Consider the following 21,571-nt stretch of genomic DNA (forward strand, 5'->3'; position numbering starts at 1 on the left):
CTCTCGAACCTCCCAACCCACCACCGAACGAGAGCCTTTTTCTGCTTCAGCAACACCAATACGAACCCCCCCGTCGCACTGCTAGCAGCCTCAAGCTTCGTAACGTGAATCGCCCTGTCCGCGTTGGCCTGCCTTGCATGGCTTGTAGCATGAGGTGTTATGGGTATGCGTCGCTCTTCTCCAAGTTCAACTCCCGCCACCACCTTGCCATACCCACCTTCTCGACCACTGCTTTCGAAGGATGCTGCCACTATAACCCTCCGGCGAATGTCAGGCGCTGCTTCGCCGGCGCTCGAGACTCTGGAGCTGGCTGTGGCGGCCGACTGCACAGGTCATGCGCCTTTGAAACTCACCGGCCTGAGGCTTTACCATTCGACCGAGAAGCTTGCTAACCTCGATGGTTCTTATGCGGAAGCAGGTCATAATCGAACAATGTCTCCCGAAAGCGTTTCCTCTCTATTCCCCCAGAGACCGATTCGTCCTTTGCCGAAGCGTCGCTTGAGGGAACGCCTCTCTCCCGAGGTGGCGGACTCCATCGACTACCCCCCTGCAAACCACAACAGTAGTCCTCTGTTCTACTACCCAAATATCGTGCGAGATGAGATGCCCTTCAGGGCAGGAGGCTTGAACGGTGCGAGTCGAGGTAATGGAGGGTATGGAGGAGCAACCCGAGGAACACCAGCGATTGGAGAGAGTGACGAGGAGGAATTAGCCCTGAGCAGCAGCAAAGTGGTTCGGCGTTCACATCCAGAGATACTCAACCGCGTCTCAACGAAGCCTCCGAAACCGGAACACTCCAAGCACCCCAGTCCTCAGCCGCCACCTTCGACAACATCCTCAGCAGATGGGTACGAATCGTTCGAGAACACCAATAACAAGAAGAAGAGGAAGATTCCGACTGCTGGAGACTCGACACTATCTGGTGTGCACTCCATGGGTGATATCAACTCTATAGGTGTATCAACAGTCATGTCTCCGTCAAACGACCATGGTGAACTCGCTGGATCGATATCGCCGTCATACTATGGCGCTGGAAGTTTTGTTGGAAACAATCAAGGCATCTCAGGACCAGGACGAGGCAGATTTGGAAGATCAAGAAATGGCAGAAGTCCACTTAGGGCTCTATCTGACGCAACAAACAACTGGGTGGGCAGAGGAGCCAAGATCCGGCCGCCTCAATGGGCAACGCCAAGTAAGTGTGAAGATCTGATCCCTGTGTATTAAAGACGGAAACCAGATGGGAGAGGCGAAAGACGCCTGATGGGATGCTGTAGTGCTTGGTGGGTTGGTTGCTGTTGAATGAAAGGGAAGGCGGCAGCTGCACCTCACAGTAGATTGCTCCTGCACCCTTTGATTCCAAACGCAGGCATCCACGCCCTGGAGTACAAACACCAGCTTCTCAGCTCCTTCAACTCGACCTTTCCCACAGCGATCACAGCATCCGCATTGTTTTGCGTATTTATCGCAACGCTGCGTTTCTGGGATGCGCCGCTAATTCTTACATCTACAGACGAACATCCCGGCATCATTTCGAGTGCCATTGCGAATGCAGAAAAGGTCCACTCAGCTCCGGGTCAGGAAAACGTGAGCCTCCTCCATCAGCAATCCTCCAGCGTCAAATCTAGCCCCACTGCCACTCAATTCACCTTCACTTGCGACTCCCCAGTTCCAAAGCCTCACTGGCCCGGAACTGATCCTGCGATCTCCCACCCCGGATACCCCAGACAACCCAGGCACGCCTCGATGGCGACACAGACTACGCCAGATGCCGCCGGCACGGAAACTGGCTCAGGCGATCCTGCGCCTGCTGGCAAGAAGGCTCCCCGGGCCATGTCAAAGAAGAAGCGGCGTCAGCTTGCTGAGAAGGAATTGCGTAACGCAGCCAAGTCACGTCGTCAGGAAGCCGAGGAGAAATACTACAAAAATCCACCCAAGCTTGAGGATATGTGGATTTGCGAATTTTGCGAGTACGAGAGAATCTTTGGCTCGCCTCCTTACGCCTTGATTCGGCAATACGAGATCAAGGACAAGAAAGCCCGCGAGAAGGAGTCAGAGCGGAAGCGACTTTTGGAGAAGGCCAAAACCAAGGGCAGAAAGGCCAGGAAGCAAGCCAAGTCCCCCGCCAAGACAACACCATCTCATAACCACACCGAGGACCAAGGCGCTCATGCTCCTATGGGCCCCGATGAGAGCACCTCCAGTCCCGGCGATGACTATCTTGACGATTATCCGAATGGCAACTATCACAACGACGAAGACTTTGAAGATACATACTCTCAAGACGACCCGCCGATGTTGCTCAGCGACGACCCAGACCAAGAGTGTACTTGCCCACATACAACCTGCAGCGATTGCGGCGGAGACCAGAATGAGGTGGATGACCCCGGCGAGGCAGTTGACTGAAGAGGTCCACTCGCGGGCTTCCTGGGGTGCACAGCACTGTGATTTTGGTGACCGCACGTGGTCTCTTTCACTTACCCATACTTCATTATACCCGTTATCGCATCAATACAACAACACAGCATTGGCCTCACAGGTCTCAGCATCGGAGGCTGATCATTGGTCGGTTGGCTGGCAAGTGAAGGAAGCACCAACCTACTTGGACATTGCTTGATGATATTGGAAGTATCATGACCCATCAACTTGGGTTTGGACAAAGGCGCCTTTCAGCCACCCTTTGGACTACGCCCTCATCATCAAAATGTTACTATCACTAGCGACCACCATTTTCAGCAATTGAAGTTAACAACCGAAAATATCAGAAAAAAAACAAGGCAATACTCGTCTCAGAGAGTTCGAGTTCTATGCCACGATGATGGAACGCACCAAGCATTGCCCATGCCTTCCAACAGACCGTCGAGCTCAGAATCAAGCTCGTTCTGTTGTCCATTTGGAAAGCTGTTGAAGGAGGCTTGGAACTTTAATCAGCGGGTCAGGATGGATATTGGTCCAGCCAGGTCTAGACTTTTGAGGCTCAGGAAAGGGAGACGGGAGGTTGTCAAACGCCTCGTGAAGGTTACTTGTCAAAGATACATACACACACCCCTTGCCCCTAGACTACATCAAGTCTTCCCCAGCAGAATTGACCACCCTTACCTGAATTTCCTCTTGTTGTTTGCGACTTTCTCTACCGAACGATGTTTAAGGGTATCTTTGATGAACTTTCACCACCTCAGGCACAAGGTTCATTGGAAAGACCCGTAGCTCGATGCACCCTCGAGGTATGACGTCACGGATGTCTGCACTGACTAAGGTTGTATTAGCGGTAGGTCTAGCCTCCTCCATCGCGACCCTAAAGCGAACGACTCATTAATTGCAGAACATTGCCTCGCTAAGCAGCTCCTTCAGACCATGTCTCCGTCATTATTCGGAGTTTTCCAGCCGCTCCTAGTCCGCCTCACTCATGTTGCTTGGGTTGCAGCTTGGCCTTTGTTTCCTCACGAACCAAGGAGAGGTGTATTGGTAAGTGAGTGACATGGAGATTTTGAAGCATCGGAGACTATCCCAAAACAATGATTTCCATATTTGGTTTTGGGCTCTTTCATATTTAGAACTTTTGTCGTGAGGGTGGGAAGTAGAACAGAGATAGCTTGGCCTACCGGCGGATGTCGCAGCGTAAAAGACCGGATTCCGACGCTACCGTGGAGGGCTCTGACCGCGCTATCCGCCTGGGGAATGTTTGGGTCTTCTGGGAGCTGGGACTGCGTCGACGGTTGAGGAGATTTTTTTTTCTAATTTCTCTTTCGTTTCTTTCCGTTTCCCTGCGTGGCAGATCATTGCGGCTTGAGGGAGCATGCATAGACCCTGGAGGCTGATGATGTGTTATTCTCGGGGGGGTGATGGAGCTGTCGGTAGTGGGTGTTATTGGGGTCGTCGGAGGGGCATCTTCGGAGAGTCACTCCGAATCGCATTGGTGTCATCAAGTATCTTCTCTTTCGACATTTGAGAACATGTTCAACTATCGCAAAGCCTCAATCAGGGCAGCGCGTCCAACGTAAACCAGGGAGAATGAGAATAGACAAGATCTGAAATCAAGCTTCCCACCATCCGCTAAAGCCGTTTCCGCGCAAGCCGTCGGCGGGATTGCGCCGGAGAGTTCCAAATCATAACACCCAGAGCCCACTAGGAAACAGGCCAGGGGTGGATCACGGAGATTCGGGAGGGAGCTGGAGGCTGCACAGAGCAGAGAAGAGAGAACTGGAAAAGCTTCGCTGTCAGTCGGGCCAGGCCTGAAACAACCCTGTCCCATCCACCTACCGCACCGCAACGCAAGCCCCCCCAGGCTCAAGGTTCTGCGAGGACGTCGATCAGCTACTCCACTCCACATGAGGTTCGGCACTCTGGAACTTTGACGTATCCGTCGGTGGATGTGGTCGTGTACATAGTCTGGTATGTACACCCACAGGCGGCGGTGGTGCTGGTAGTACTTCCTGCCATTGGCTGAGCCGCCTCCATGGGGACCATAGCTCATGGGAACCACCGAACACTGGGAAAGGGCTTTTGGATTGCGAAAGACAAGAAGAAGACCGGCTCCTCGGTTGGCTGCCGTGGCTGCCTCACCACAACAGCCGAGACTCGATTAGTTCGTTCGGTAGGACCTGTGCCCTCAAAGACGTGAGACTTCTGGGTAGACTTCTCAGACACGATGGATGGATCGTCGGGGGTTGGACAAGGGGACAATGGAAACAGATAGACGTCCCAGATTGATGCGTGTTCCATGAGTCCATTGCGACACTGGGTAAGTAATTGTGATAACTGGCGCGATATCTCTGTACTTGGGTATAGTACCTAAGGTATATCGGTGACGAGACAGTTTTCGGCTGTGTGAGCTGTGTCTTAATGACGACGGCATTGTTGGTATTTCCCAGCATCCAACCCCCCAAGCAGCATCATCTTGGGCCGAAGTTTTGCTTGAGTCTTGCCTTTTCTCGGATGGAAGTGGACCAATGCCTGGGAGACACAGGGTCGCCAGGTCATCGAAGCTGTCACAAAAACGTCGTAGTAGATCGCCCTCGGTAAGTACCTAACTGTGTAGATAGGTACAGTAGCCAGCGCCGCGAGCGAAGGAACTGCCAGCACCGCGAGCGAAGGTAGCAACAGCTCCCAACCCTGCCGCATTGCTGCTGCCCAGCGCCAGGCCAGCTCGACATGGGCATGGGCATCTGAATTTTTAGCAGCAGGGCCCGTCGGATTGGCACCCTCTTGCTTTGAGACACTTGGGCCAGACCCGGCATGGCGTCGTCCCAAAGCAGAAAAGCGGCAGAGCCGAAACAAGGGTGATTCCAGCAGAAAGAAGAAGCCTCCAGCCAGCAGCGGTTAGGTGCAGGTCGCTCGCTGCCTCTGCGTCGCGTTCTGCTGTCATTCTGTATCCGTAGGTACCTTACTCTCTCTGTACGTAGTGTGTACGGATAGGTAATAATGAGTGGATAATGTACTGACAGGAATGGAATGGGAGCCAAAAAAACGTGAAATGAAAGCGGCGCACAGAGCAGGGGCCCCTCCCACCCCATCGTGGCCGAACCCGACTCACCTCTTCCGTCATCATCCCATCGCATCCCGTCCCATCCACGTCCATCCCTCTAATCCACCACATCTCCCACCCCAGCTCGCCCATCCCCCAGAACATCACTAGGTACTCAAAGGCGCAGACGTCCACCAACACCACCACCACCCTACGCCCTCTCTTTCTCTATCTCTCGGCCTCCCCAGGACAAACTCCAATTCTCCAGAGTCATCCAAGCTATCTCCCCCCTCCCACCACACCCTGTGGCCTTTGTTCCTCAGTCTACCTTTTTCTTTCTACTTACTTTTCTTCCTGCGCTTCCGTTTTTCTCCTACTACACCTTTAATCCCATGCAACCTGCTACGGAACCATCTCAGGCCATGCGCCGTTGATCGATATTCCCGAACCCAAAGCAAACATGTTTGGAGGTTCGCGAAGGCACCGTCAGGCCAATCAGGTATGTCGTCATTGTGCCGACTGATGCTTTTCAGCTTTATAGTTTTCTCACCGCACCGGCTTGCTGCATGTTTGTTCTTCACCACCACCAAGAGCATTTGCTCCCATGCGACTTGCGCTACCTTCCTGCTCGGAGTCTGCGGTTCACAACTGATCCTGTTGCCATCTAGCCATTGACCGCCGCAACCGCAAATCCTAATGCTGCTACCGCAGCTGCCTCAGCATTCGCGCGACGCGCATCCAGCTCGTCTCTGTCATCTGCCGCCGCCGCCGCCGCTTTGCGATCACGACCTACGACGCCCATCAACGTAGCCGAAGTACAAACAAAGCGAACACAAAGGCGCAGTCGATCGGTCTCGTCGCAGCGAAGCCAGGATTTTCAACGGGACCTGCATCGATCGCCTAGCCAGAGCTCCATGACGGAACGCACCTTCCGCTCACCTTCACCACACCGAACACCAGTCGCTGCTGCCGCCGATGCGCCGCCGGTCCCGAACATCCCGGACGACGTACGATCCATCACAAGCCAGAGCTCCTCCCACAAGAGGTCGACGAGTCTACAGATGCAGCCGTTCCGCGTAGCGAGTCAGAAGAAACAAGATGGCGCCGGATCGTGGTTTGGCGCCGCACACGAGGGCAACTTGGCCAACGTGAGAACGTCGGATGCCCCAATGCGCGTCGCCTCTCCAGAATCTCGCCCGGGAGCTGTAAGCCCAACTTCTTCTATAAACTTTTCATATCCGAGGGTGCCAGGCGCATCGCCCCCGGCATCACCAACCGTCGAGAGCATGTCAATGACAAGTAGCCAGCGATTTGTCTCACCCCGCCGAACAGAATCAGCAGCGTCGCGCAACACGACGGCGTCGGAAACCCAATCACTTGTTTATGACCCCAATTCAAGGAGGATGGTTCCTAGGGTGAACCTGCTGGTAAGCGAACAGAAAGTTCGGGATGCTGCTGAGAAACCCGTCAAGAAGTCAAAACACCAGCAAGAACTGTCCAGAAGTGGTTCCCACTTGACCAAAGGTACAATGGGTAGAGCGCAAGGCACTGCGGTACCAACTGATGAGTCTTCGCCCACCACGCCCGTACCGGCACCGGCACCAGCCCAGACGCAACAACCGCAAGTTCGGGTTCCTACAGGCGCACCTGAGCAACAAAAGCATTTTCAAGCCGAGAGGACTATGCCGCCGAAGACTGTGCCGACGCACCAGCAACCGTCTCCATCACCTGTCGTAACCACCAAACAGCCTTCTCAACGTGGACCTGAACCAGCAACCCAACCCGAGGTAGAGCAGCCGATTGTGCAGGATGTACGTAAAAGTGATGGTGCTACGATTCTACCGCATTCGGAACCCCGCCAAGGTGCTCCCATATTAGGAAGGAAGCCTTCTATGGTGAAGGAGGAATCTGAGGACGACTTTGAGGACTCCTACGAGGCCGAAGCCGAGCAACCGGCAGTTCGCCACGATGTTTCTGATGTTCTTGATGCAGTACCCGTGAGGTCCTCAGCGCCTGCACCAACGCTGTCATCCGAAAGCACAGCTGTCGAAGCTCCAGCACAGATGTCGTCTCAAAGGCAACCCAGCCCTCCACAGCTTAAGCAGCATGGCAGTATCCGAAATGGACGTGCGCACTCAAGCAGTCCTGCAAGATCAGCCCGCTTCGCATTAGGCGCAGATCAACTAGCCATCAGGCACGAGCCTCCTTCGCGATCCGTCTCTCCTCGAAAGTCCGCCATGAAACACTCAATTAGTCCATCTCGTGGTGCCTCACCGTCAGACGAGGGCTCTGAAGCGTCCGGGCCAAGCCGTTTTGGTAGTGAGGCCACCGCAGTGGAGGCGCCGATGCCGCGTAAGAAGAGCGTACGGGTCAGCTTTGACGATGAGAACACCAAGGTCGTAGGACAATCTGCTGCAAAGTCCGAGCTGGACCCACCTCTTCCTCTGAGTCCTCAAAACACGAAGAGACATTGGTACAACCACCTGGGTAGGAGCCGGAAGAAAGATGCGGTTGCCCTCGATGAAGACGAGGTTATGCAGCCGCGACCGGCTCTGCCCACATTCGGCAGCGTCCGTGAGAAGATGCCGCGGGACAGTGAAGAGGAGCGGCCACTTGTCCGGCCCACTGAATCGCCGACGACATCTGGTCCAGATACCCCGGAACGCACGCCAGACCGGTCGATCCCACTTGGACAGTCCAGCGACCATAATGTTGGCTCGATTCTTCATCTTCAAGAGCAGACGGCTAGGAACCCTGCAAACATATCGAGATTCAGAGAGCCCTTGCCGCCCGTGGTCACGTCGATGGAAGGGAGCGGCTATTATTCGCCCAGCAGCACGAGTTCTGAAGACGAAGATGAGACGGAGGTTTTCCAAGATTCAGAGGTTATCCAGGAGCCCGCGCCAACGTTGCCTCCTGCTCAAGTCAAGGAAGAGATCATTGCCGACCATCCTGAATTGCTCGACCAGCCACAGTATTCGACAGATCTTGTTCATGAGAATCACGCTGAACGGCAAGAAGACTTCGTCCCTTCCATCTCCATCATTCAGCCGACACCGACTCCCAGAGAGGCAGCCACCAACGGTCCGGCCAGCCAGTCAGGTCCAAGTTACTTTGACGTACCGGGAGGCTTCCCAAATGACGACAGCGAAGACAACGTTGTGCATGCCCGCGCTGTGCCTCGTACAGCTGTGACAAAGCTCGATCAGCCGACAACGACTGCAGTGTCCAATGGCACAGTCAAGGCACCCGTAGAGGCTATTCCTCACTCTGTTCCCACCGACGAATCTGCGTCTGAAGGCGATAGCATCTACAGTGACGCTTACGAAGATCTATCAGATATCGACGGCGATGGATTCATGTCTCTCGATGCCGTCGTCGCATCACCTGTTTCTGACAAGGTTTCTCAGAAGCTCTACCAGAAAGCTCTGGCAGACTCGCATCAGGAGACTGCTCGTGACGCTGATGTCTCGGGAGCACACCACGCGACTGAGGTTTCACAGGTGTCAAGCAGCTCGCAGCAACCAGAGGACGAGTGGGAGAAGGCCAAGCTCTACTGGAAGGGACTGACAAGCGACAAGCGAAAGCAACTTGAGCAAGAGGCGCTGGAGGAAGCTGGGGCCGAAGGCGATCTCGAAGAGGTCATCCAGCCCGTGAAACCCAAGAGGAAGAAGTCTGTTCGCAAGAGCGACCCAGTTGAACAACAGCAGGCCTCTATCAACCCCGAGCGCGTTTACCAAATTGAGCCTGGAACGAGAGCCCCCAATGAAGAAGATGAAGCAGAGCCTCCAATCGCTATTCGGAAGACTATGCGAGGACGGCAGGGTCAAGAGGCTGCGCCAGCTAATGGCAGACTCCAGAAGACAATGCGTGGTACACCGACTCAGCCGTCCGCCGCCACGAATTCTGGCATGCGAAAGTCGATGCGATCGGACAATCAGGCTCCTCAAAGCTCTCATCAAGCACAAGCTGCGGCTGCTGGAGGTATGAGAAAGTCTATGAGACAGAACGGCTCATCTCAATCAGGGCCTGCTCCCCAGCAACGAGCAAACTCGGCAACACTGGCCAGTCGGGATGTTCGCTCCAAGCACCTTTCTATGGACAGCAACATGTCCAGCGTAGAGATGGCGAAAGCTATGCAGGCAGCAATGCAGTCGACACCTCGTCGACGCGGGTCCGATTCCAGCGAGACCAGTTTCCGACGGTCTCGACCGAAGCAGGAAGGATTTGGCTTCCGAAAATCGATGCGATCTAACGGAGAGGTCGAGCCGGCCGCAGCTGGTAGGAACTCGCGCTTCAGCCTCCGGTCAATGTCTCCACCTGCATCGCCGTCTCAGCCACCGATCAGTATGGGCAATCGTACAACTATGCGAGGCACGCTGCGGAGTGATTCGAGCGACGGAAGCACGCGTCGCATGCGCTTGCCGTCTTTCGGTAAGTCATCTTCTAAGAAGGTGACTGGAAAACCTGGAAAGAGCCGCTTTGGCGACTCCAGCGACGAAGAAGATGCTGGGCCTTCTGGATTCCGCAGCCGATTTGTCGACTCTAGTGACGAAGATGAAAAGACAGCGCCTGCACCCGCGCCACACAACATGCCCAAGAGTATGCGCGCATCAAGCTCTGCTGCGGCGGCTGCAATGAAGGTTCCTCCTCCGCGATACGACGAAAAGGCAGAAGATTCTCCCGACCTGCCTGACAGCAGTGACGAGGAGGCGCCACCGCCGCCTGTTTTGCAGAAGCCTAAATTATCTCCGAGGAAGGTTTCTGGCGCTAGCGGCCGCCTGGTGAAGTCTCAATCGGACGGCCAGGGTTTGCCGCCTTCCGGATCTCCTCGTGAAGGGCTTACAGAGTCATCCACAGCTCCTGCTGTTAGTACCAGACCGAACCACGAACGCAGAGGCAGCTTCCTCTCTATCCTTCGGCGCAGAAAGGATTCTGATGCCGGGAAGATCTCTCGACCCGCCGCCGCCGAGAGCGGTGCCAGGATGGATACGAAACTCGAGCGCAGCGCCTCGGAAATCTCGGCTCTGCGTGGCACAAACGGCTCGAAGCTCCAGAAGCTACCCATGGAGAATTGGCCGCTCGTCGAGGAGAACTTTGACGATGAAAAGCGGCCGATGACGGCTGATAACAACAAGCCTGTGGACGCGTCCAGGCCGACGTTCATGAAGCGCAGGAGCACCAACCAGGTACTTACCTCAGGGTACCAAGAAGACCAAGTGAGCGTCCAGTTGGATCCCTCGGGCAAGAAGAAGAAGAAGTTTGGCACGCTCAGGCGGATGTTCAAGCTTGATGACTAGTCGTCTGGGGTATGCTGTTAACTCGGCCTCCCCAACACTACTTACACTTGCCATCACATAGGCCCTCATTCTCAATTTTGTTGAAATTTTCCCCTTTTTTGGCATACGACCCCCAAAGAAAGTTTGGTCGCTCAGCACCTTTCACTTTAACTTAATAATGACCCAGCTCGTCTACCCCAAGAAGCGGACTGGCTTGCTCACTCTTTTTTCTCACATTCAAAAGTCACGAGTGGGAGCGGGCGTTTTGAAGGAGGCTTCTGGCATAGAGCATGTGCAAAAAAGGAGTCAATCAACTGCTGCTTCCGTACCACGACACACACGCATGTTACAACACACACTTGCAACAAACCTTTACTTTTCTTTCATTATTTGTACGCGTATGAGAAGAGCGCCGCTTTACGAGAAGCGAGTTCTCTTCTTCAATGGAAAACATGATTTGGGGACACGGGGAGGAGGAGTGCCACACACATACCACTCGATGGCAACGAAACGAGGGTGGAAGAGAATGGGATATGTACAAGCACCGGGGACTTGATTTCTTTTTGGTAGTTTTTTTTTGTCTATTATGATACCAAACAGTAACTACGGGGTATGGTTCGAATGCAGAGATGTGTGTTTTCTCATCACAACATGATCTTGTCTGGAGGCGGTGATCCGTTTTGTTCCACGTAACGTGCTGTGATGAGGGGTGTTGTGATGGGCACCCCCGAGTTGAATGCCAACGGAATATATTCAACATCAAGTCAATGGCACTTCCGCCCAAGCCCACACGAGAGCTACCTAGGTGTTGTCATCTAGTTGGAAATAAGAAATCGGATGCCTCCCCAGCCCCCGTTCCTGGCGGCGACGCATCTTCGTCAAGCATGGATGAGAGTTTGCATGATGTATCGATACAGATTGGTGTCTCCATATCCAAGGGGAAAATAGCAGGCCAGGTTCTACTCGACAGCCCCTTCACTGGAACGAGGAAAGATCCGGCATACTAGATTCCCAGACGTGATGTTGGAATTCGATGACTCCTGGTGTTTCGGTCATGTTATCTTTCCCTTTCCCCAACCTGACCAGAGCTCGAATTCCAAAAGAGTAACAAGAGAGCGACGAAACGGGATCCTAGCAGTACTGCCCAGATGGCAGCTATCCATGTGGTAAACGGCCATTAGTCCAAGTCTCACCGTTCTCGTTGGTCAGTCTTCTGCCTCCTTTCCCCCGAGGTCCAAGCGGAAGAGCTGAGTTTGGAGCTCACACCCACCCTCCTACCACGATGCCTCGGCCGTAGGAACTGCGACCTCAACGTCGAGCGTGGACCTTTCTCAATCTTACGGGTGCCCCTCCATCTCCTCGGTCGTAGAGCGTAAGACTCAGGTCCTCTCCGCTCTGCCAACTGCTCAGCTGACACCCGTCCGAGAACTTCGGCAGAGAGCGAGAGCTTCGGAAGAGAGCCCACCTGGGAAAAGAATCTCCCACGAGGCAAGTGGCATTCGAGAAGCCGAGGATGCAAAGCACTCGTTCGGCTCATCTTCCTCCTCGCCTCTCCCCCCTTCCCGAAGACACTTGCCGGTGGTGCGTCGATCGATCCGGAACGCACAAAAGGTACGTTGCGGACTCGGTCCCTACTGAGGAAGCCGAGCCCAAAGTTCCCAACCAGAAGCAAAGACATCCGTAGCTGCCTGGAACCTTTATTTCCCCATGGGCCATGAAGAGAAGACCGTTCTTGACAGACGCGCTAGAAAACGGTCCGTCATCAACGGCCTTCGGGGGCTCGCGCTTGCGAGAGAGATTGCTGCGCACAATAGCATTGTAACATTTCCATCGCCCTAAACCCCCGTCCGTCCCCCCTGTCAGACGAGTGCTTCGAGAAGGAATCCAAACAACGTCATGGCGGACGATACCCCAGAGTCCAAGCGGGCCTTGACGATTCATGGCTCACCCCCCTCATCGGTGAAGTGTTAGCTTTACAGTCGGTGAGCGGCTTCGGGAGTAGTCATTGGCGCAGTGATTTAAACCATCGTCCCACTCAATTACACGTCGTTGAATGGGGCCCGCCTGACTACGAAGTTGACTTGGCCTTTCATGCCATCGCGTATCGTCCGTCGGCTGGAAAAAGGCGGAGAAAAGAGACTATGTGTCCCAACGCTGTGCCTGCATCAGGCGGGCGTGTTGAAATTCGACTTCGTTAGCGTTACGTAGCGCAATGCTACTATTTGACAATGGTGTCAGGGAACTTCGGCTGTTGTCATTTTTTACCTCATTCGGTGGTGCAAAAGTTCGTCTTTGGCTGGGTCAATGTCTTCCCACGAAACGACCAACATGGGATGGGCTTGCCAGACGGGGAAATGAGGCGACAGAAGAGGTGATCTTCGTCCTCCACCATGGTGTCGCGTGTGAGTGAGACGGGAACAGCGTTTCCACTCCCCCGAAAGTAGCAGCGGTTGGCGGTTGTGTTCGGACTCTTCATCAAGTGATTAGCCAATGGCTCCATGTATGGTTGTTCTGGGGAGGAGCTGTGGTGTCGCAAGGTCGCGGCACCTGGTCACACGACGTGGTTCTCGGATGCTCCCCCGCATTGAATGAGATCAGAAGACCACGGGGACAAGGGGAAGTTGGGGAACGGAACGGGACCGCGAGGTCGGGAAAAGCAAGCTGCCCGGTCCGATATTGGTTCCCCAGACTTTTTGTCTTAGCTACTCGGGCAGCGAGGCACAATAAGGGGCTGCAAAGTGATTACCACGACAAGTCTTTTTGCATATGTAGTCTGGTAATTGAATTTTCGCAGAGAGGCCCAAAATGCGGGCGAATGGAGCTCGCTGCAAACGATTTTTTTCACTTCTCTCCCCTTTGTCACCTACACACTTTCGATCCTCCGCAAAGATGGACCTTGCGCCGGAAGCCGCTCCAGAGTCCCGCCAGTTGTCAGAAATATCGACTCATGGCTGATGACAAGGTAGCGAGCGGTGAGAACACCGAGGACTTATCGGTGAACGGTTCGCCTCAAACGTCGAAGAACCATGACTGATACCCTGGAGTTTGGTGCACATTGTCTCGGCCAGCGCGAGGTTTGGACCAGTGGGAGATGCGCCGGCTCGCACGCGACCGAAATGATGGATTGCTGTGGCACCAGACAGCTCTATGGTAACTTTGCTGGGGATAATCGTCCCTTGTCAATGCCCTGGCAGACTGGGATACAGGGTATAGAAAGCCAAGTGAGGCACACCAAATCGAGACGGCGGCCGGAAATCGTCCCAACAAGATGGCCGGCGGGCTTGCTTCGGGATGGAAGGTTGACCGGAAGACGCAGTTGAGACAGCACATTCAGGGCAGTGCTACGGATACATAGCCCCCAAATCACCGACACCAGCATGTCGACCTCCGTCCCGGGCCAAGGTATCCGTAAGCATCGTCTCTCTTTCTGCCTGGCTGTCGCAAGCCGTAAAAAGCCGTGGCCAGGGGGTGATTTTGGGGCTCTTGTGACACCCGCACGAATGGCTGTTGGACTCGGCCGGTTCCTATCTGTCAATTCAGAATTAGAGAACAGGCAATCAATGAGTAGCGCAACTGGCAATTAAGCTGGGCCAGGGCTGGGGTTTGGGTGTGGCAGGTGGATGGTTGCCGGTTCCCAACTCCCAGGGGCGAACACCACCAGAGGCGGACCAACTCACCAAGCCAAGGCACACACCAATTTGTTCTAGAACGCCATTTTCTGGGGACGTGGGGGCCGCATCCTTGCTGGGGTTATTTTCGCGGTTTAATCCCGGTGCGATGCGCCAGTGCCCTACTACGAGGGTGTATTTGTGGACAGTAGGTGTCAAGAGAGCTCAATACACACTGTAAGGTGACTGCTGCATGTCTAGTCGGTTCGTCACTCAAAGTGATGGATTATGGTGGCGAGCTGTGTCCGGTGAGTGTTGCCTCGCAGTGAGGGCGAGGTCGCTCAGATGGCGCCTCGTGAATATCATCTGCCAGTCGCCGGAAACGTGGTTATCGAAGGCCGTGTCCGATACTGTCCATACGCAGTAATGCCGTCCAGATCGCTCTTGTACGGATACAGTGGCCAAGCTGCGTCGCCAGTACTTGCTGGGAAGACGAGACTGGGTGTGTGCGGTCCAAGCAGCTTGACGGAAATAAAACAGGCGCAGGTTGCTGGTCGTAGTCGGGACGGTGCAGACAGTCCCAGTCTCGTCACAGGCGGGTGTGCGGCGGAAACATGGGTGGGCCCGAAGACGATGAGATATGTGATCTCGTGGATGGCAGATGGAGAAGTTGATAGAGAAACAGATGTCTTGGTCTAGAGCCTGATGGACCGAGGCATGTGCCCGATCCCTGATGTTGATGTGTCGACTTTTTTAAGCTCTTGAACGCGCATGAAGTGCGGACAAGAGGAGAAGGGGAGAGGGAGAGGAGAGAAAAGCACATGCAGAAAAGGGAGGTGCTGGTAACTGTGGTGGTTGCTCTGGTTGTGGTTGCTGTTTCGAGGAGGTACTTTTGGTCAAGGTTTTCTCACACTGCACCGCCGGCAAAAGTTGACACAAGCTCAAGTACCCAATGTGCTGAGGACCCTCCCTACCTTGGGTACCTACGGACACCTTGATTGCGGAACGAAACTAACGTCAGGTAACCTCCATCTACGACGGTGAGGCCGTGAACTAAGGTAGGAAGGCGGACGACGGACAGACATACTTCGTACACACAGAGAAGCAACAGCCCATGGACAGCAGTCAGTAGGAGCATACGGAGCAGGCCCAAGTCACACCTGAATGGTGCGTAAGGAGCCTCGTGTAGCTTATCTTTACCTCCCTATGCTCCATCAGTGCACATCCCCCGGTGGCGGTCTTTCACCGACCTTACTTCTATTTCAAGATCAAGGTACCTTGGGTTGAGGTGGGTTGAAGTGTACTGGAATGCGCCGTTTGTTCCCGTTTTGCCGTTTTCCCACCTCGCCCTGCACCCCTCCCAGCAGTTGTACCGGGTTCTACGAGGACCTAGAGCATCGTCCGTACCGATACAGTATGAGGTATCTATACCCAGTGACACTTTTCCAAACGGTATTTCGACAGAAGAAAAATGGAACAAGGGGGGAATAGCAATCAACCATCGAGTCCACTTGGGAAATCACAGAAAAATCCCAGCATGCAGGTAATGTCCCGCTGCCTGTCACCTCGTCTAAAAAAAAAAAAAAAGACCCCCGCCAGTGAGTCCAGTCGCAGTGTCTCGGCCCCCTTAAAGACTATCTTACAATGGCTGTTGATATGAAGTATATGTCAAGGTACCATTCTTAGTACTCTCCAGTCCAAAGCCTATCTACAGGTACAACAGAGGCTCCGCACGCAAAAAGCTACACTCTGCGCCGTATAGGCCCAGGGCCCAGGCCATGCATGCAGTTCATATTTCATCCGAGAGAGTAGCATGAACGGAAACAATGGCAGGGGAGTCTGAAGTGCCTCCATCCGTTCGTGCTCGAGGTTATCTTGAGTTGTGTGGTTGTGCCGAGGCAGTTGCGCCCTTCCCTTCTGCTCAATGTCCAATATCCAATGTTAAGTACCTTATTCGATGGAAAGCAAGTGCCCAGACGCAGTCATCTCTTGTCCTGTCTTTACTACTGCCTCCACTTGGAACTGAGCAAAGTACATACTGTGAGGTATATGCAGAGCCAATCCTTCACTTGCCATATGCAGCGTTCCTGTTCCTGCTTGACCCCCTCCGTCCTGATCCATGCTTAAGTGCCCAACTCCAACTTCACTTGCTCCTGGGGACTGGGAGTGAAGTGCCTGTTCCTGTGGCCCACTAAAGCTTAGACTTCCATGTGCTCTGCTGGCTCCACGAGGGTTTAATGGACGCAATAGACGCCTCTTTGCCCAGGTTGTCCGAGTCTGCAACTGGCAGTACCTTAGCAGGGAGTTGTCGGGAACATGAGGCATCACACTAAACCATGAACCATAAGCCCTTTACCTTGCTACCTGTCTCTGTACCTTGCCCAGTAAGTATGTAGATAGGAGTAGTAGAGAAGAGCTCGTCACTCTCCTCCTTGCTCTTAGTCCTCCCACCCCCGCCAGTGTCAGACCCAACAGGAGCCAGTCGGGACGGAGCCATCGCAAGCACCAGCGCCAGCCCAAGCAGAGTCGGACGGAGACTTGTAGGGGGATGGGAACCACACTCTCACAGCCCTGAACCGTGGACGCCTGATGTTCTTGACTAGTGCTAAGAGCGGGCACCCAGACTTTTCTTCCAGCCAGGGCACCTCACCTCACCCACCTCACGCGTCCTTTCCGACAGTCTTCCTACCTTAGCTCCTACCCGTACGGAGTACATACACTACTTTACGGATACTGGTACCACCAAATATTCTAGCCCCAAGCCAGGTACATGCGATAACACCTCCTCCCGTACTGGCCCCGAACCGCCCACACACACACACACTGACACGCTGAATAGGCACTCGTGGCACTGCGACTGTGAATGTGGTCCAAGTCAGGCCAGGTACTTCGAGCTTAGAGCCTCTCAAGTTCCCCTTCCAGGGCCCATTTCTTCCCTCGCCGTCTCCGTCTTTGGACTCTCTTCCCTGGCAAGCCCCCTTCTCTCCCCTTTTCCCCCTTCTGCCGCCTGTCCGCCTATCTTTTGTTCTCAGGGCAATGTAAGGCGCGGCACCGTAATTCCAGCCATCCAGGGTACGTTTACCATGCCTTAACCCCCGACTGGCCCTTCCCAACTTTGGAAGTCACATCTGAGTCGGAAGCATTCCAATTTTTTTCTTTGCGCGTGCTCCATCCACGCCATCTCCCCTCATCCTCCTCCGCTTTCCGACCTTTCTCTCAACCAGTGCCATTTCTTTCTCTCTCATTCGGCATCAACAACAAAACAAGACAAACGCCTTGACGCTCGCCAGAGACCTAGACCATAGACTCACAGTTGCTCTGCTCGGAACAAACAGTCCATTGGGCTGCCCCGAGAACACGAATTCGATACGTGTGGCTCCCTCTGTCTGTCGACCTAGCTTCCTGGCAAAGTTCTCCTTCAACTTTGCCTGCGTTACCATCCACGGCTTGCAGTCTCTATTGCCGGGCCCTTGGCCCTACTTCACTTCACCTTGCCCGCTCTCATCCGGACTTGGAGGCTCAAAGCAAAGGCACCGTACCTCATTCTCCCGTATCTTACCGGTCGTCTCATCTCGTCATCGTCATCCAACGGCTGTTTGGGTTCGTCTTTCTTTTCCACCGGCATCCCTCCCGGAGCCATACACGCGTTCCGTACACCTCTCATTGTCGTTGACAAACGGATGGGCTACTGCCCGTATCACAACTACTCCGCCATACCGTACCGTCCTCTCTTAACTCTGTTCCTCTTAATGCCCTCTCACTCTCCACAACCCGACGACAAATCGAACCCGACCAAAACCCGCAATCCATGAAAACGGCCATTTAGGGTCAACCAACCCACAGCAGCCCGGGGCTTACCGCTTCATTCTTCACTCTCTCCAATTCTTGATACACTTCTCATCACCGCCTTTCTCAACAAACCAGCTGTCTGCCACACGCGCAGACAACCGCAAACCAAATAGCCAACCCAAGTTGCAGATTGCCTCTCACTTGCAGCTCTCTGCATTTTGTTTGCGTTCCTACAAATCGGCCACTGAGCAAACCACATCCCGACCACGTCCGACTGAATCGTAGAGCAACGACCATGACCACCTCTCCTCGCTCCAGGTAAACTCACATCGCACTCAGCAAGATTGCCCTACACGGCGGGGCTATCTTTGCCAATCAGCGCTACTTCCGCGTACCCTCTACTTCTGTCATTCTAGTTTCCAGCCGTCTTTGCCGTTGACCGTCTGGTCTCGGTAAAGAACACATTCGCTTCAAATGGATTTGCCAAAGGGACTCGTCAAAGACGACAGGCGGATATACGAAGATGTTGCAGCGCTCACGCAGCCTCTACCGCCGGATTTCATCATAAGAATGTGGCGTCGTAAGTCAACAGCCGCTCGGAGTGTGCTTTCACATGAAAATCTAACGTCACGTCATAGTCTACACCACAACAAATCTCAAACTTGTTGATCCAACCGCACGCCGCTTGGAAAATCTGTGGTGGCATGTCATGGGCAGCGATAGAAGCAAATTGAAAGCTGCGACCGTGGCCAAGATATGGGAACACATCTCCTATGGTCCAACCTTTGTGCCTCTCAAAGGCTCGCCGAACCGCTGGGAGGGACCTTCGGTATTTAAATGCCTCGCTCGATACGAATTGGCACTTTGCTAACGTTATGCCCAGACGCCTCGTTTTAATAGCCAGCATGAGTCTGATCCGGTTCTCAGCGCTCAGCAAATGAACCAAGACATTAAGATGATCTCTGAACAGTCGGCTCTGAAGGAGTTGTCCGCCTCATCATCTCGACCCCCGCCACCACACCCGATTCTCAAGAAGCATAGGGGTGACTCGAAATCTGGTCCTCGGCCGACAGCCCGATTTGTGTCGCCTCACGAGTCTGCTGATGAAGACTACCAAACTAGTGATGAGACGTCGTCGGGAAGCACAGGCGCCAGTGGCCTAGAAATGCGCACTTCATCAACAGTCTCCCCAGCAAAATCGAGCAAAAAGAAGCCCTCAACACCAACGAAACGATTTGTTGCATCAGTGTCGGGTAAGAGAAGACCGGTTCTGCCAAGGAGAATGAGCTCGCAGTCGTCAACAAACTCCGACGTTGGGATCAAGGAGCCCGGTTCTGCCAACGGAGGCAAACACGTGGGAACTTATAACGTGATGCATCCTCATGCTGAAGAAAGTGCTATCCTGAGCGTATCCGGGTCAGAGGGATTCGAAATGCCGCCACCTAGCGCCAAAGCCCTGGGGAAACGACCAGTCGAAAGATCTATTTCGGAATCTCCGAGATCGGTGGGTAATTCCCGACCTACTGAAGAACGGCGGAAACCGGTGCTTGTACAAACAGCAAACCGCGCGCCAGCACCAGAGCCCTTGAGCAAATCCGCAACCGACCGGTCGAGTCGCGAAGCTGGCACGGTCAAAGCCGGTGGTCCCAGGACGCCTACGTATATACCAGCCGCATCACCCGCGCTCTCATCACCAAGAATCGGGTCATTCTCTTCAGCACGTTCCGGCTTTTCGGCGCCGCGTATGGAGCGGGCACCGTCGAATTCCGAGTCCTATCGACCGAGGGAGGCTAGCTTTGGTCGTGGTTCTGCGCAGGGGCTCATATCGAGCGCTACCGCGAGTACGTCGAACATTGCAGCCATGGGGCAGGTGACGATATCTGGTGAGCCGGATCGACGCGCTCTGGAAACCTTGGAAGGCTTTCAGGACGAATCTGGACCCAGGGGCAACCCACGCCGAATTTCCTCCTCATCGCACTTCGCGCCGACAATGCCAAGCTCTACTCCCGATGTGCCACTAGCAAGAACAAGAAGCCAGCTGACGCTACTGCTGGAGCGCGAGAAAGAGCGCACTGGGGATAGGCCAAGACACAGGTCGTGATCCCGACAGCCAAAAGGAAAAAAAAGTCTACTTTCATGACTCACATACAATCCTATGTACTAATTCGCGAGGTATCAACTGCATTAAAAGGGGCTTCTGGAGTTCATGGAACACAAAACGGGTGCAGTCATTCGGAAGTGGATGTCTTGCTTTCGACTGAGGTTGCCGCTACTGGTAGTTGCGTCTGCCACTGGCAATACCGACCTCATTGCCTTTTTTTCCTTTATTCTTTTCATCAGCTCGACGAGGCCGGCCTTTAGGAAGAAGGTTTGGCGCATTTGCATCGCACGAGGCGTTTTCATTACCGGCGGTCACGGGGCCCCTTTCGCAGGGAAAACGCCTGACATGCATTACAGGAGGGGACTGCCACCAAAAAGGGTTCATTGTATGCGTTCACAGCGGTTCAACGGGCAGCGGCGGGATCATTTGAAGTTCGAAAAGAGGAAAGACGAACGGCTTGCTCTTGGTGCGCCATCATTTTGTCAGCGACCCACCGAGCTCTTACTAGCGAGCCATTCTGAATGAGAAGATATTTGTTACCCAACCACCCAACTGACCAGATCATCCATTAAGAAACAGAGATAGGTAGGCGAGTGAAGGCAATGTGGCCATCAAAAAGACGAGTGCGTATTGCCCGGGCTGAAACATGACAGGGGATGACGAGCTTAGGTCCAAGGAGGATCTAAACTGCTTTCTCTCCGGACTTGCTCACTCGGCTTACTCTGACTCCACAGCATCGGTCGTAATTCTAGCTAAGGCTATTGTACAGTCCCCCGATGGGAATCTGACTCGATGATCAGGCTCTAGGTAGTCTCTTGACTGTGAGCTCTCTACCAAAAGGTAGTAGTGAATTGCCTAGTTGTGAGGGGTAGGCCACAGAGGATCCGTCAAAAAGGAGGGGATGTGGCCAAAGACGAGGAAAAAGCAAAATCGCAAGTGATCACGAGGTCAATTGTCTGGGACAAGGGAGGGGGGGTCCGACTTGCAAGCGTGAGATGGCGTCGATATCGCAACCTGGAAAGCCATTACGCAATCCGAAATAAGGGGTCTCTTGCTTGTGTACGATGAGAGAGGGCCCCCTCCAAGGCTCCAATCCCCCTATCAAGGAGAGAGTGAGAGTGATCTGCAGGCTTTTTTGATGGTAAGCGACTTCTTCTCAAAGATTCCCCCGTGGCAAGACTGGGGTTGTCTGTGAAGATCACTCAGTCCGTCGGATATCACTGGAGAGAGTTGAAGGTGACAAGTATCCGTACACCTAGGCCCCCCCTCCGCCTCCCCACTTCCCTCCCCCCACGCCTTGGCCACGCGGACCTGCCGTGTCGAGCGCGAGGGG

General features: G+C 54.1%; 5 protein-coding genes across 5 annotated transcripts; 3 read left to right on the plus strand and 2 right to left on the minus strand.

Moving 5' to 3' along the window:
* Positions 1 to 267: 267 nt before the first annotated feature.
* CABS01_03168 (uncharacterized protein) lies at positions 268 to 2,403 on the plus strand (the record flags this gene model as incomplete). Its single annotated transcript, XM_060536545.1, has 2 exons — positions 268 to 1,192; positions 1,367 to 2,403. The coding sequence occupies 2 exons, from the start codon at positions 268 to 270 to the stop codon at positions 2,401 to 2,403; spliced, it is 1,962 nt and encodes a 653-aa protein (XP_060392464.1).
* A 1,096-nt stretch (positions 2,404 to 3,499) lies between these two features.
* Positions 3,500 to 3,799, minus strand: CABS01_03169 (uncharacterized protein; the record flags this gene model as incomplete). The annotated part of the gene is made up of 2 exons (XM_060536546.1): positions 3,500 to 3,536; positions 3,600 to 3,799. The coding sequence occupies 2 exons, from the start codon at positions 3,797 to 3,799 to the stop codon at positions 3,500 to 3,502; spliced, it is 237 nt and encodes a 78-aa protein (XP_060392465.1).
* A 2,122-nt stretch (positions 3,800 to 5,921) lies between these two features.
* CABS01_03170 (uncharacterized protein) lies at positions 5,922 to 10,761 on the plus strand (the record flags this gene model as incomplete). Its single annotated transcript, XM_060536547.1, has 2 exons — positions 5,922 to 5,960; positions 6,130 to 10,761. The coding sequence occupies 2 exons, from the start codon at positions 5,922 to 5,924 to the stop codon at positions 10,759 to 10,761; spliced, it is 4,671 nt and encodes a 1,556-aa protein (XP_060392466.1).
* A 5,537-nt stretch (positions 10,762 to 16,298) lies between these two features.
* On the minus strand, positions 16,299 to 16,673 carry CABS01_03171 (uncharacterized protein; the record flags this gene model as incomplete). The annotated part of the gene is made up of 1 exon (XM_060536548.1): positions 16,299 to 16,673. One exon carries the CDS (start codon positions 16,671 to 16,673, stop codon positions 16,299 to 16,301), a length of 375 nt encoding a protein of 124 aa, XP_060392467.1.
* A 1,938-nt stretch (positions 16,674 to 18,611) lies between these two features.
* On the plus strand, positions 18,612 to 20,238 carry CABS01_03172 (uncharacterized protein; the record flags this gene model as incomplete). The annotated part of the gene is made up of 3 exons (XM_060536549.1): positions 18,612 to 18,717; positions 18,776 to 18,966; positions 19,021 to 20,238. The coding sequence occupies 3 exons, from the start codon at positions 18,612 to 18,614 to the stop codon at positions 20,236 to 20,238; spliced, it is 1,515 nt and encodes a 504-aa protein (XP_060392468.1).
* Positions 20,239 to 21,571: the final 1,333 nt, after the last annotated feature.

This window comes from Colletotrichum abscissum (assembly GCF_030869225.1).
Source record: "Colletotrichum abscissum strain IMI 504890 chromosome Unknown Scaffold_6.1, whole genome shotgun sequence".
Lineage (NCBI taxonomy): Eukaryota > Fungi > Ascomycota > Sordariomycetes > Glomerellales > Glomerellaceae > Colletotrichum > Colletotrichum abscissum.